Source organism: Leptonychotes weddellii, chromosome 4 (assembly GCF_054177405.1).
Source record: "Leptonychotes weddellii isolate Sample4059 chromosome 4, ASM5417740v2, whole genome shotgun sequence".
Classification (NCBI taxonomy): Eukaryota; Metazoa; Chordata; class Mammalia; order Carnivora; family Phocidae; genus Leptonychotes; species Leptonychotes weddellii.
In genome coordinates this window covers 167,495,769-167,510,693 of record NC_138372.1, presented here as the reverse complement: position 1 = coordinate 167,510,693, position 14,925 = coordinate 167,495,769, and the positions used below count along the sequence as shown (strand labels likewise).

General features: G+C 49.9%; 1 protein-coding gene across 1 annotated transcript; it reads left to right on the top strand.

Annotated features, from left to right (window-relative positions):
* The first annotated feature begins 668 nt into the window (after positions 1 to 668).
* Positions 669 to 2,371, top strand: LOC102730448 (trafficking protein particle complex subunit 9-like). Its single transcript, XM_031028970.2, has 2 exons — positions 669 to 977; positions 1,601 to 2,371. The coding sequence occupies exons 1-2, from the start codon at positions 684 to 686 to the stop codon at positions 1,766 to 1,768; spliced, it is 462 nt and encodes a 153-aa protein (XP_030884830.2). The 5' UTR covers positions 669 to 683; the 3' UTR covers positions 1,769 to 2,371.
* The last annotated feature ends 12,554 nt before the right edge of the window (positions 2,372 to 14,925 follow it).

Here is a 14,925-nt window from a genome sequence, read left to right as displayed (position 1 = left end):
TCATGTGGCCTCTCCTCCAAGTCTGCTTCCCCTCATCTGCCTCTCCCGAGGATGTGTCTCATTCTCAAATCCCACCCATCCCTGCAGGCGGGCCCCCCAGACCTCCCCTCCCACCATCCTACGGGGACGTCCTGGGGGCTTGAGGGGAGTGGGAGTCCTAGCACAGCACTTTGCATTCTACCGACCCCCACCCCCATCTCCGCCACCCCTCTGCGCCCCCCATCCCCGCTCTGCTTCTCGGGTTCCAGACCTTTTCCCAGCTAGTATCCCATTACCTGTGTGGTGCCCCCAGGATGGCCCAGCCCTCCCTGGGGGACTCTGGGCAGGCCACTGTGCATGTGTGTGTGGTAGAGGCCCAGCCAGGTCCCAGGCTTACCACGGACAGCCCCTGCCACGTTCTTGCCCTCGGTTCTGAGGCTCTCTCCTGGTTTTCCTCTCCACTGTGGGCCGTGGCCACAGCTCAGCCCTTTCAGGCAGGAGCATGGGAGACCCCAGCTTACCCCGGGCCCCTCCGGCATGGCACAGACCCTCTGGGGGCAGCTCTGGTGTCCACACCTGTCTTCTCCAGCCTGCACATCGGGACAGCAGGGACTGGGCCACGCATCTGTGCCCAGCACCCAGCCTGCATGGAGGGGGCGGCTGCCGTGGTGTGGGAAGGAGTGAGGGAATGAATGAATGAATGAATGAATGGCAGACAGGTGCGCAAGGCCGGCTGGGCAGTGCCCTTGACAGTTTCGTGTCCTGTGTCCCTTGCAGATGTGCTGGTGGACGGACAGCCCTGTGACTGTGAGGCCGCGGCCTGCCGGGTGGGCGACCCCGTGCGTCTGGAGGTGCGGCTGACCAACCGGAGCCCACGCAGCGTGGGGCCCTTCGCCCTCACTGTCGCGCCCTTCCAGGACCACCAGAACGGAGTGCACAACTACGACCTGCACGATGCCGTCTCCTTCGTGGGCTCCAGCACATTCTACCTGGACGCGGTGCGTGGCGGTCTGCGAGCCCCAGCGCAGCCCCCGTGGCCATTGTCCCTTTGTCCCCAGACCCCCGCCCCCGGGCGGTGGGCTTAGTGGGGAGCAAGCACAGACTCGTCTGTGCTGACCCTCGTTCATGCGACTCACCACAGGACCTCCCGAGTCCTGGCTGTGGTCCAGGATGGAGAGACCACCCCGAAGCTTGTTAAGGAGACAAGGCGGGTGGAGGAGGCCTAGGATAGCGTCAGACCTGCTGCCATCACCAGCCCCCGGCCCCGCTCAGTCAGTGCTCCCGGCCTGGTGGTGGCTGCCCGCAGCCCAGCGGGACCAGTGACATCCACACGGCACAGCGCCCACGGCCCATTCACCTGCTGAAATGACGCCTCATCCCATCCACCCCCCAGCCTGCCTCAACCCCCACATGGCCCAGGGAGGGAAGTGCTGTGCTCCCTCCGAAGCCAGGAGCTAAGGCTCAGAGAGGGGCAGCCACCTGCTTGGGGAGGCACAGCAGGGAAGCCCTGGAGGGGGCCCTCCCCTCCCCCGTTGCCCCCACGTCCAGGCAGGTCCAAGGGTCTCCTGGTGGCTTTGGGGCTCGGTCTGCTCTGGGCTGACCTCCGCCCCTCCTCCCACAGGTGCAGCCTGCAGGCCGGTCGGCCTGCCTGGGAGCCCTGCTCTTCCTCTACACGGGCGACTTCTTCCTCCACATCCGCTTCCACCAGGACAGTGCGAGCAAGGAGCTGCCGCCGTCCTGGTTCTGCCTGCCCAGCGTGCACGTGCGCGCCCTGGAGGCACAGGCCTGAGCCCTGTGGCCCTCCTCTGGGGCCCCGTTCCTGTGGGCATGGGTGACCCGGCAGCCACGGGGGCCCGGCCTAGCCCCCACCTTCCCTCCGTCAGTCCCCACCCTTCCCCCCCAACTCCTGTGAGTGCCCCAGACACGGCAGCCTCACCCCTTCCCGAACTGGCCAGCAGGGCCCTCTGCTGGAGCTTGGCACTAACCAGACCCCAGAGAGCAGCACCCATCCAGACCAGCCCCCTCTCGCCCCCCACCAGGTCCCTGCACCTGTTGCTGTGACCTGGGGGTCACAGCCCAGCCAGGAGAAAGGAAAGGTGAGTGTAAGGGAGGGCCATGGCTCGGTGGGGCCTGGGGAACCTTTCCTGAGCCCCCTCAGACCTGGCCCTCCCCCACTCCCAGTGCTGGCTCTTCTCCTGAGGGCCCCGAGGCAGCCCAGGCAGGAGAGGTGGGTCTGTGCATCAAGCAGGTCCATCTGCCCCCCACAGCAGGCAGACATCCAGGCCTCTGCCAGCTATCCCGGGCCCAGGGCTGTTTCCAGGCTGGGCTTGGGGTGCCGTGGCCTGCGTGTGTCCGTGACAAGTTCTCCAATAAACGGCCTGCCTTGCTTCTCTGCTGGTCCACTGCGTCCGTGCATCTGCTTGCCCAGCATGGTCAGGGGCCACCCCACCCAGCCCATCAGCCCCCAACTCAGGTAGGGATTCCCACGCACACGGGACAGCACATGGAAACCCCCCGTGACACGGCTGGTGGCCAGCAGGGTTGGGCCTGTGTCTGTCTGTCCCTGTGACCCCAGCCCCCCCCGTGCACACACTCTTTGGGCCTGGCTCCCCAGCCCCGGTCAGAACCCTGACTCGAGCCCCACCCCCCAGTCCTTGGCCCCTCACGATGGCTCTGGCCATCTTGGCCTCCTGCTTTCTCTCATGAGATCCACGCAACATCTGCCTCTCTTCCACCCCACTCCAACACTCGGAAGACGTTCGGGCGTAGGTTGGGCTGGGTGTCCCTGGCCTGACGGGACAGACCCTGTTGAGGCCACCACCCTCAACCTGTGAGGGCGGGCTCTCCCCTCGGCCCTCCCCTCCCCCCTGCTCCCTGGGGGGCCGCCCGCCCACTGGTCCCTGCAGCAGCCACTGCGACCTACAGCCCTCCCACGGGCAGGCTCCTGGCGCCTCTGTGCCCACAGCATCAGTGTGTCTGGCACACGTCGGTCCCGGGCAGGACTCTGGGCCTCCCCCTTTCCACAGGGCTGCCCAGGGCAGCAGGAATAGCACCGACTTGCTCTCGGGGACCGTCGCCAGGCTGTCGTGGGGCCTGGGTGATCCCCATGAAAGCTGCGGGCTTGGGGCAGGGGAGAACTTTCCCGGCCCCACCTCGCAAGGGGCTGCACGGTATCTGCTGGGGCAGCACCTCCCAGTGCCCGGCATGGCTGGGACACTCGGCCCCTGCTGTGCGTTCCCCAACTGCTCTGGGCCCAGGGGCACTGCCTTCCTCACGGGGGGAAACGGAGTCTCCAAGTGCCTGGAGCACATAGCAGGAGATGATGGAGGGGGGTCAGAATCCCGCAGGGGTCCTCCCTGCTGCTCCAGCCTGTGTCCCCCAGGAGACCCCCGGGGGGGGCGCCTGCTCCCACACTTCCCTCTAATGTGGGTGTGAGTCCAGGCCCAGGCCCCAGGGCTAAGCTGCCACATGGGGTTTTGCAGGCTGCTTCCCTCCTCGAGGCTCCCACCGGAAGGGTGAGCAGGGCGGGAGTCCAGCCGGGGCCTGCAGGGCTGGGCCGCCCTGGGGAGGGGCACCTTATTCAGATGGCACCAAGCTTCCATGGGCGCTGTGGTGGCCCGGCGCCCCCAGCTCCTTCAGACTCGCTGCTCACAGGCCGTGCTCCTCCCGGCGCTCCACCCTGAGCAACCTCCCCTCTCTCCCAGCCGGGAGGAAGATATGGAGCGTCTCAGCAGAGGCCGGCCCAGGGAGGGTCTTGGTCTGAGTGTTTTGCTAGAACAGTGGGCTGTTCTAGCAAATTATCAAACCTGAGGAGGGGGTAATGGGAACCCCAACTTATAGCTGGTTGGTTAGAAGTACAGGTGGCCAGAACTTGCGAAGAGTGTCTTCAGTGGGGGCAGTTTTGTGGGACTGAGCCCTTCACCTAACTCCAGGTGGTTCACATCAGAACTGAGTTGACCTGTAGGACACCCAGCCAGGGTCCAAGTGGGGAATTGACTGGGGTAGGGACCCCACATTTGGCGTCAGAAGGCGTGGTGAGTACAGAGGACAGGTTCCCTCACTAAGCCAGGAAGGGAACAGGCCTCTGGCCCCGGGACCCAGTGTCCAGGCTGCCATCCGTGGCCTCCTGCAGGGCAATCTGGGTGGGCATGCTGTGGGTGGTGTGCAGTGCCCTGGTGCCCATTATCAGCCACCCGAAGCTCGCAGCTCCATAAGGAAAGCAAGCCAGGGGGTCCACCGTGGCAGGGGCTGGGGACTTGCAGCAGAGATGGCCAAAGCCCTTCGCTCAGGCGTAAAAAACTCCTTCCAGGGCCATGTGACCATCTGTTTCTGGCTCCCCAGGACAGGGCCAGGTCTGACCTGTTCCCCATCCTGGACGCCCATCCACAGAGATCGGATGGGCAAGCCCGCTGCAGGAGGCCTTGTCCGGGGTCAAGTTCTGGCTCAGCCACTTCCTCAGCTCATCACCTGGGGCATCTTGGCTGTTAGGATTAGATGAGGGGTCCTGCACTACCCTTCACATAGTAGGTGCTCACTAAATGGCCAGTTGGCCCCTTGGTCAGAGTCTGGGAATGTGCCTTGTGTCCTCAGGCAGCAGGAGGTCCCATTTGTGGTGTCCATTCTGCGCACCTGTTACAGGTGAGTCACCCTGACGGGTAGGGACCGTGTGAAGCTGTTCATCCTCAGCTTGTGTCCAGAGATACCTCCAGAAGGAAGCAAGTCCCTGGCTACTACTGCTGAGCTCTGGGGGCCGCTTGCCCAGTGCCAGGCAACCAGTAAGTAAAGTGGTACAAGGGAAGGACCTGGTCTTACTCTGGCCCAGCCCGAGGAAGGAGCCCAGGACCCTACCAGGCTTGACTGGGTTATGCAGAATGCCGTGCTGCAAGCTGGGTGAGTGGCACCTGCCCCAGCTGGCCCACTGAATGCCGCGTAGCTGGTAAGTGAGCCCGTGGGCTGGTGCGCGAGCCCATCAGTGGGAGCCAGGGCACGGACCCCACAGTCGCAGTGGAGGTCTCTGGAGAAACTAAAGGGCTGGTTGGTTGGGTCTGTGGGCAGGAGGATCAAGGAAGGCTTCCCGGAAGAGGTGGCATGGGAGGGGGTGGGGCAGGAGGAAGGGATCTCTAGGAGTGCGGGAGGGCTGAGTGAAGACCTGGAAGCAGGACAACAGGCGCTTGAGCCCCTGGAACACAGAGGGACCAGGCCATTCCTCTCAGCCACTGGGGACTCATGGGGCCTGTGCTCTGCTGGGCCAGGACCCAGGAAAATGTGATGGATGACCTTGGGGGGCCATGGGGGGAGGGTTGGGCTCTGGTTGGGGTCAGATGGGGGAATGACTTTGGTCTTGCCGCAGTTCACCAGGGGAGAAGGTGGAGGAAGAGGGTTTGAGCAGAAGGAACAGCGTGTGCCAGGAGGCCTGGCACAGACCAGTGGGCAGATGCGGGTGGACAGTTCGTATGACAGAAAGTGCATGGCCCCAGGGCTGAGGGGGGCAGGGCCTGCCCAGGAGGCATGTGGGGGCCCCGGGGCAGGTGAAGTGCTCCCTGAGTCCAGCCCCTGGAGACCAGCAGAGAGGCCAGGCCAGGAGACAAGGGACTGGAGGCAGATGGCTGAGGAGGGAAAGCAGGGGGGTTGTGGCCAGGGGTGTTTACGGGCCTGGTGAGCCCAGGGGAGGGGGCCATCAGCCATTGCCCGCATCTCCTCACGGCCTCGCGGTCCACCCCGCAGTGCCCAGCGTGTGCTCCAGCCGCCCCCCCACCTCCGCCGCCGGCCTCTTCTCAGTCTCCAAACCTGTTCTGCCTCAGGGCCTCAACTGTCCTCTCTGCCTGGATGGGTGTCTGCCCACAGGCCTCACGTGGCCTCTTGCATCTCAGTCTCAGCTCCATATCGCCTCCCATGAGGGGCCTTTCCTGACCACCCAGCTCTCCATGGAGGAGATGGCCCGATCTGGAATGATCTCTATGCTCGCTCATGCATTGTGTGCTCTGTCCTCTGCCGAAATGTGAGGCCCTGGGAAGGTGGCTGGCAGGTGGAGGGCCCTGGGTGGGAATCGGCTACGAGCCATCCCCAGCCTGGGGGCAGTGCCCTGCGGAGTGGGCAGAGCACGAGGTTGGGAGCTCAAACACAGCTCCAGCTCTGCCTTGCTGTGTGACCATGGGCTGGCCCCTCCACTTCTCTGAGCCTTGATCTCTCTTCTGTAAAATGGAGATGATCATGCCCCCTCAGTGGGAGGTTAAGGGTTGTATCCAAAGGGCCTAGGACAGTGTGGGCATGTCTGGGTGCCCAGAAAACATTTGTGGAATGAAAGAATGAGCACAGCCATTCACCGGCTGTCTTGGTCCTGCCCCCTGTGAGATGTGTGGCCTTGGCAATGCCATGCCGCCTCCCTTGGCCTCAGTGTCCTGCTCTGTAAAATGGGATCGACCCCATTTCAGTCTCCAAATCCCATCACCCACGGATGGGATGGGAGCAGAAGACATGGGGCTCTTTCAAGGATCTCCTGGCCTCCTAGATGCTCTGTGTTGTCCAGATGGGACACGCTGAGGCAGGTGGGACCCCATGTTCCACCATGTGAAGAATGTCGAGCAAAGCCAGGACTAACTAACTAACTCCACCCACCCACCCCCAACACACACATACACACAGTCAGTGAGGAGGCCACAGGAAGGGGAAGGAGGAGAGTTTGGGCACAACGCTGGGCCTGGGTCATCAGGGCCCTCAAGACAAGAAGACCCAAGGACCTCCACCCACCCAACGGGGAGGGACAGCCTGGAAATCAGGAGAGAGGAAATAGGACAAAGCGCTCGCTCAGCCCTGCAGAAGGCAAGATGTATCTCACCGCAGCAGCCTTTGTTGAACAAAAAATTCACAACAACCTAAATGACCATTAATGGGGACTGGACGAATCAACTGCACTTCCGGAGACGAGGCCAGTCGGGCCAGGCAGTACCTGCACAGCCAGTCTGGCCATCGTGGGTGCCGCTGACGCACGCAGCCGACCCCACCCAGGCAAACAGCCTCCCCCCCAAAACTCTATGATTTCTGTGCATCAAAAGCTGTCTAGAAAAGCACGTTTAAGAGGTGGAAGGAATACATGCCTCCCTTAGAATAGTGGCCTCCTTTGAGGTTGAAAGAGACTTTCAGAATGGGGTGCAGGTTGGGGCACTTTAGTCCCTTTGCCCTTGCTTCCCAAGTACACGGGGGAGGGGGAGGAGGAGAGAGAGAGGTGTGACAGAGACAGAGATGGTGGAGAGCAGGATGGGGAGAGACGGTGGAGATACAAAGACGGAGGTGAGAGAGACGAGATGGAAGCCTAGGAAAGCTCATTCCGAAGAACAGTGTTTGACTCCGACTGGTGAGCATATTGGCGATTGCCATTCTTCTTTGACTTTCTCTGTATTTTTGGTGTCCATAAAGAATCACTTTACAGCAGTTATCAGAGAAGATACTGAATGCAACAAGAGAGAAGTCTTGAAGGGCAGGGGACGATGTTGTCTCTTTGGAGGAGGGGATGTTAGAAATAACCCGGGCACCCTGAGAAATGGCCCAGCCAGAGCCTGTGCTCCCATGCCCCCTACCCTTTCCACCATCTGAATGCCCCCACTGCCCTTGGCTCGGGGTGAACTGAGTCAGGCCACATGTACTGTAAGGAGTTGGAGCTTTGTCATGGGGTCAGCATGAGCATGGGAAGGAAGCAGGGGTGCTGCTTGTTGGCATTCGCGTGGCTGAGTCATTCCACTCATGGAGCTGTGTTACGTGTTAGCATTGGCCTAGGCAGGAACCCGGGAGCAGGTGTCTTGGTGAGGGCTGCATGTCCTGGTTCCTCCATGCGTCAGCTCCTGAGCACTGCAGTCCTACAGCTAGGGGAATCTAGAGACCTCCTCCCTCCCAAGGGCCAGGAGAGGCTATGCCAGGAAGAGGCTGTATCCTTTTCATTTCACCAGCTGAGCTGGGTCGGTTTTGCCCTCCTGACATTTGTTCCTTTGGGGCAGGACAGGCCTGCAATGGCTGCATAATCACCTAGTTGTCATGCTCTGTCATCCAAAATTCACCAAGCACAGCAAAGATCCCTAGGAAGATGCCTGAGGAGCTGAACCCCAGCTCAGCCTTTTGCCAACTCTGACCTCAGACAAGTCATTTAAATTAAGCCTCTTTGTGCCCTCAACATTCCTACACATGATAGCAACTCCCCAGTAAATCCTGGTTTCCTTCTCTACCGTTCTCATTGCCTTTCTTTGTTCTACCAGGTACATGTCCAGCCATGTGCCTGGCAATCCACCATTCTAGGAAGCTTGACACCTAACGTCTCTGTTCCCCATTAGCCCACTATGTGGGTTTATTAGGTAACATGAAATAATATAAGACAGATCTTTCTAAGACACATGCTCAAGTGAGAAATGGATGGCCTGACAAAGGAGTGAGCTCTGTAACTTGTCACAATGAGCTCTTTGTATTCAAGCAAAGGCTGGATTTGTGGATGGTTTCAAAAGACCATCCCTGCCAGCCCAGAAAGCACTGTCATTATGATGCTTTACAAGGCAGCCTGGTCCCAGGAAGCTGAGAAGAGGGTGGGTGCATGTGGTCACCTGGCTTCTGGGGCTTCTGAACTATGTCTTAAGGGCTTAAGACAAATAAAAAATAAGAACAAAAAGAGGGTATCAACATGATGGGTTAGGGGCCCAGACTAAGACTCTTCCTAAAAACAATGAAAAAATAATGGTAATTATACAAAAAACACATTTGTGAGTGCATCTCTTAGCTGGCAGGAAAGTGAAAGATACACAGCCCAATACCTGTATGTAGGCAAAATCCAGAGAGGCAAGTGATGCACTGATGCCAACTTTCACTTTGAGAGTTTTTTTTGTCAAAGCAGGGACATCAGTTTTTGCCATCTTACAAAGGAGGAAGACAAATCTCTGAGCCCATCAGGTGGGGATTCTAATAGGAGACTGCTCCTCATTAATTTGGGAGCCCAAAGGATTAAATTCTTAGTAAAAGATAAACTGAAAATACCCCCTACCCCACTCAGAGAGTAGAAATAAAACTTCCCTATCTCCACCCTTTGATTCCCACCCAAACTGGCCCTCCCATGAATCTGCAGTCCCAAGTCACACTCCCTAAATGCCTTCCCCAAACTTTGAGTCATTCATAAGTTTGAAAGTGGTCCTACACATCTAGTACCCCTGCCACCACATACCTGGCATCTTATAGACGTAAACACATCCTTTCTAAAGGAATTCACATTTGTCCCACAAATTTCCAAGGGTTTCTACAAGGAAACAGAATAAGTCTGTGCTAAAGTTATCATATACAAAAGGAAACAGTGCATCAAGTATGAGAGCCAGAAGAAACAAAAACTCAGGCTCGACAAAAGAAATCAGAGATTTGTTTTATCACACAGACTATAAAATAAGTATGCTTAACATGTTATGAAAAATGAAAAAAGATTAAAATGAGTAAAGATCTAGAACATCATAAATAATCAAATGGAGCTCCTATAACTGAAAAATAGAATTAAAATTAAATACTTGATGAATAGGTTGAAGAGCAGATTAAACCCAGCTCAGGGGAGAACTGGTGAATGAAAGAGAGAGCTGAACACATTATTAAAAAGGCAGCCCACAAGGACCAGAAAGCATGAAAGAGACTTAAGAAAACACGGAGGACAGAGTGAGAAGCTCTCACATATATCTAATCAGAGTTGCTGGAGGAGACAGTAAAGAGAATGGAGAAAAGGCCGTATTCAAAGAGATAATGACTGAGAACATCTCAGAATGATAGAGACAAAAATCCACATATTTAAGAAGCTCAACAAACTCCAAGTAGCATAACATTTAAAATACACAATAGGCATGTCATAATATAATTTCAAAGACCAGATGCAAAGGGATAATTTAACAGGAGCTAGAAAGACAAGACAAATTACCTTCAAATAAAGTAGCAGATTGCTTGATAGCTGACTTCTCATCAGCAAAAACAAAGTTCAGAAGTCAGTGGAATAATATCTGAGAATGTGCTAAGTAACACAAATACTTTTCAACAGGTGAAATGACATTTTCATATTAAAAAATAGGGTTTTCCACCACCAAAACCTCATTAAAGGGAATTCTAAAGAATGAACTCCAAGCAGAAAGGAATTGATACCAGAAAAAAGCCAGAGACGCAAGAAGGAAGAAACAATAAATGAAGTGGCACATACATGAGTAAATCTAAACAAGCATTTACTGTGTAAATAATAATAATTATGGATTATGGAGTTAAAACATAATAGAATTAACATATATAGCAAAATAACACATAAATGTTGGTAAGGGGATGGTCGGAATCAAAGTATTCTATGGTGTTTTAATTTCAATTTCAAAGGTTTAGGATGAGAGTAAAGATACTGATTAACTTAGATTCAAGCTTTGGTGTTTTAAACGTGGAAATTTCAATTCTGAGGTAACCATTAGGAAAATGAGAAATACCATGAGCAATTTCTAAACTAGGTACTCTAAAAGGAATTTAGAAAGCACAGTTATTCAGTCCAAAAGGAGGCAAAAAGGGAAAGAAAAAGGGCCACAGAAATAAATGAAAATGCAAAACAAAACCACAACAATATTATCCTTATAGTTGGGAAAAATGAGGCACACAGCGGTTAAGTAACAGAAGTGGTTATAAAATAAGTTATAGAAATAAAGTACGAATATAACCCAGATAAAAGACTACACAAAAAGGAAAAGGAAAAGATGTACCAAGAAAACACCAATAAAAGAAAATCTAAAGCCAAAAATAAATTACTTCTAGAGATAAAGACAATGACATCATGATGATAAAAGTGATAACTCACCATGAAGCTATAATAACTCTAAATATATATGCAACCAATAATATAGCCTCAAATACATAAAGCAAAACCTGATAGAACTACAAGAAGTAATACAAACATCTCTCTGTAACTGGAAGATCAAGAAAACAAAAAGTGTTAAACGTAGAAAATTTGAAAAATTCAATCAAATTTGATCTAATAGACTTATGGAGACCACTCAACAGATATAGAGAAACATTTTTTATCAAGCACATATGTCAAGATTTGCTTTATGGTCCAGTATATAGTTGAAGGACTGTTATCATACTAATACATTCTCTGAACCCAATATGCTTAGTTAGAAATCAATTACAAAAAGATGATTATAAAAATCTCATGTATTTGGAAATTAGGTAACACTTATAGTTAACTCAGAGTTGAAAGAAGAAATTACACTGAAAAGTAAGAAATATTAAAATTGAACAATAATAAAAGTATATATCAAAACTTGTGGGATACAGATAAGCTAGGGATGTTTTATAAACTTAAATGCTTATATTCAAAAGAGGGAAGTGTAAAAGTTAATGAACCATTCCCAGGAGCTGAAAACAATGGTAAAAAAGGTCAAAGAAGATAGAAGACTATAATAAAGATAAGATCATAAATTAATAAAAGGAGAAACACAATAACAAAAAGCCAAAGGTTGTTTCTTGAAAAGGCTAATAAAATTGAGAAACCTCTGACTAGATTAATAAAAAGAAAAGGCACAAATAACCACATTACAAATAAGAGGGGACATCAGATACTGCAGACAATAATAGGATATTATAAAAGGAAATTATGAAGAACTTCATACCAATAAACTTGAAAACATAAATGAAATATACATTTTCTAGAGAAATGTAATAAAAATTGAAATTTATGATAGTAATAACTAGGCTGAATAATCCTAAAGCCATTAAGAAATCAAATTAGTATTTAAAAAACTGTTACAAAATGACAATCCAGGCCCAGATGGTTTTACCAATAAATTCTAGTTCAAGGAACAAAACATTCCAATGATACACAAAATATTTCTGAATGTGGGAAAAGAGAAAAAACACTGATATATTTTTTTATATAACCTTAATATGTATAACCTTGTACATATAACCTTGTATAACCTTAATATGAAAATCTGACGAAGACAGAATGAGAAAAGAAAATTTCAGCCTAAATCATGCATCAACGTAGATGCAAAAATTCAAATCTAAATGTTAGCAAGCAGATTAGTGATATGTGAAGAAGATAGCATACCATGACCAAGTTGCATCTATTCAGAGAATGCAAGGTTGGTTTTACATTGGTAAAGATACTATGAATTCACCACATTAACAAATGAAAGAAGAAAAATCATATGATCGTTCATATAGATGTGGGAAAAATCTTTGATAAAAGTCAACATTCTTTCACGACTTTCAAAATAACCCCTCACCCCACTCCCCCCAATAAAAACCTCATAGCAATTTAGGTCTAGAAGAGAGTGTCCCTAACCTGATAAAAGGGAATCTTTAAAACTATATATACAGCAAACCTTATTCTTTTTTTTTTTTTAAGATTTTATTTATTTATTTGAGAGGGAGAGAATGAGAGACCGAGAGCACGAGAGGGAAGAGGGTCAGAGGGAGAAGCAGACTCCCTGCCGAGCAGGGAGCCCGATGCGGGACTCGATCCCGGGACTCCAGGATCATGACCTGAGCCGAAGGCAGTCGCTTAACCAACTGAGCCACCCAGGCGCCCCCAGCAAACCTTATTCTTAATGTTGAAATATTGTAAGCACTCTCTTTATAATCAGAAACAAAACAAGGATGCCCATTATTTCCACTTCTGTTCAACACTATTTAAGTGGTCCATGTCAGCACAGAAATGCAAAGAAGAGAACAAATTAAAAGGCTAGAAAAGAAGAAACAAATCTGGGCGCCTGGGTGGCTCAGTTGGTTAAGCAACTGCCTTCGGCTCAGGTCATGGTCCTGGAGTCCCGGGATCGAGTCCCACATCGGGCTCCCTTCTCAGCGAGGAGCCTGCTTCTCCCTCTGACCCTCCCCCCTCTCATGCTCTCTCTATCTCATTCTATCTCTCAAATAAATAAATAAAAAATCTTTAAAAAAAAAAAAAAGAAGAAACAAATCTGCCATCTTTTGCACATTATATCATCGATGGCACAAAAAATCCTAAAGAATATTCAGATTTATTAGAATTAATAAGTGCTTAGCAAACCTGTTGGATACAAAGTCAATATAGAAAAATACACAGCATATTTGTACCACAGAAACAAACAGCTAGAAAATAAAATGATAAAATTTACCATTGATAGAACTACAAAAGAATATAAAGAATCTGTGGCAGGCAGAATAATGGCATTCCATAGATGTCCAAGTCCTAATTCCCAGAACCCGTGAATATATTGGGTTATATGACAATGAGGAGTCATGGGTATAGATAAAATTAAAGTCGCTAATCACCTGACTTAAAAACAGGGAGATTATCCTGAAATATCCAGGTGGGCCCAGTGTATTCACAAGGATCCTTAAAAGGGGAAGAGGGAAACAAAAGACAACCAGAGAGCTGGCAACTTGAGAAGAATTTAGCCTGATATGCCTGGCTTTGAAGATGGAGGAGGGAGCCATGAGCCAAGAGATGCCTCAATCTTAGAAGCCAGGAAACAGATTCTGCCCTAGAGCCTTCACAAAGAACACAGCTCTCCAGCACCTTGCCTTTTGCCCAGTGAGACTCAGTTTTGAATTCTGACTTCCAGACTATAAGATAATAAACTTGTATTGTTTAAACCACTAAGTTTGTAGTAATTTGCTACAGGAGCAGTAGGAAAATAATACAGAACCCAAGAGTAAGTTTTTTCTTTGACGTGCAAGACCATTATGGAGAAAAAAAATTATTGGACAGTATTAAAGAAGGTCTAAATAAATGGTGGAACACTCTGTCTCATAAAGATATAAATTCTCACCAAATTGATTATAGAACCAATGCAACCCCAATAAAAATCTTCACAACTTTTTTTTTGTGAAACTTAACAAGTTGATTTTAAAATTTATTTAGAAATGTAAAGCCCAGTAATAGCCAACATACTTTTGAAGAATAAGTCAAAATGTGTTATGATACAAAATAAATAGACACTGCAGAATAGAAAAATGGATGAACGGAGAGCCCAGAAACAGACCCATGCACATATGGACACATGATGTGTGAAATGTTGCTACCACATGCCAGTGGAAAGAGATAGACTTTTCCTTAAATAGTGCTGGGAGAACTGAGTAGCCATAGCGAGAGACATCAGACCCTACTACACACCATATATAAGAATCTGTTCTAGGTTAAGACCTAAATGTTAAAGCCAAAATATAAAACATTTAGAAGACATTATAGATATCTTTATGATCTTAGGGTAGAGATGGATATCCTAAATAAGACGCAAACATCACAAGCCATAAAAATGATAAATTTTCACTATATTAAAATTAAGAACTTTTGTTCATAAAGTGGAAAGACAAGTCAACTGGGAGAACTATGAGGAGGGCCTGACACTGTAATGAGATTATTCAACCTGGAAATAATGTAAGTCACTTATGCTCACAATCCATTGAGAAGAGCAAGTTATATGGCCCCACCTGACTGCAATTGGGGCATGTCTCCTATAGGGAGGAGGGGAGAATGGGATATAGTTAGCACCAGAAGTCTCTACCACTCCTAGTAAAGCTGAACTGGTCATACCATATGACCCAATGATTCCACTAGCATGTACATATCTTAATGAATATTTAGCGGCTTGTGCAACATAAGCCATGTGCCAGAATGTTTATAGCAGAATTGTTCATAATAGGAAAGAGGGACATAAGCCCATATGCCATATTAAGAATGGAATGTATAAGTACGTTGTGGCATATTTGGATAGCAGAATACCATACAATGGTGAATATGCAACAACATGCATACACTTCAAAAACAATTTTGATGGAATGAAGAAAGCAACCGAAGAACACATTCATTATTATTCTAATTACATGAAGTCCCAAAAGCAAATAAATCCCTGTATTTATTGAAGAAACATACATAAATTTGTAAAAAAAAAAAAGACCATAAAGACAAACAAGTGAATAATTGACACAAAA

Bases quoted from the DNA above. Each gene is read 5' to 3' on its own strand.
- LOC102730448 (XM_031028970.2), top strand. From the start codon at position 684: ATGAATGGCAGACAGGTGCGCAAGGCCGGCTGGGCAGTGCCCTTGACA. The intron at 978-1,600 runs GTGCGTGGCGGT...CTCCTCCCACAG, and splicing joins GCACATTCTACCTGGACGCG to GTGCAGCCTGCAGGCCGGTC.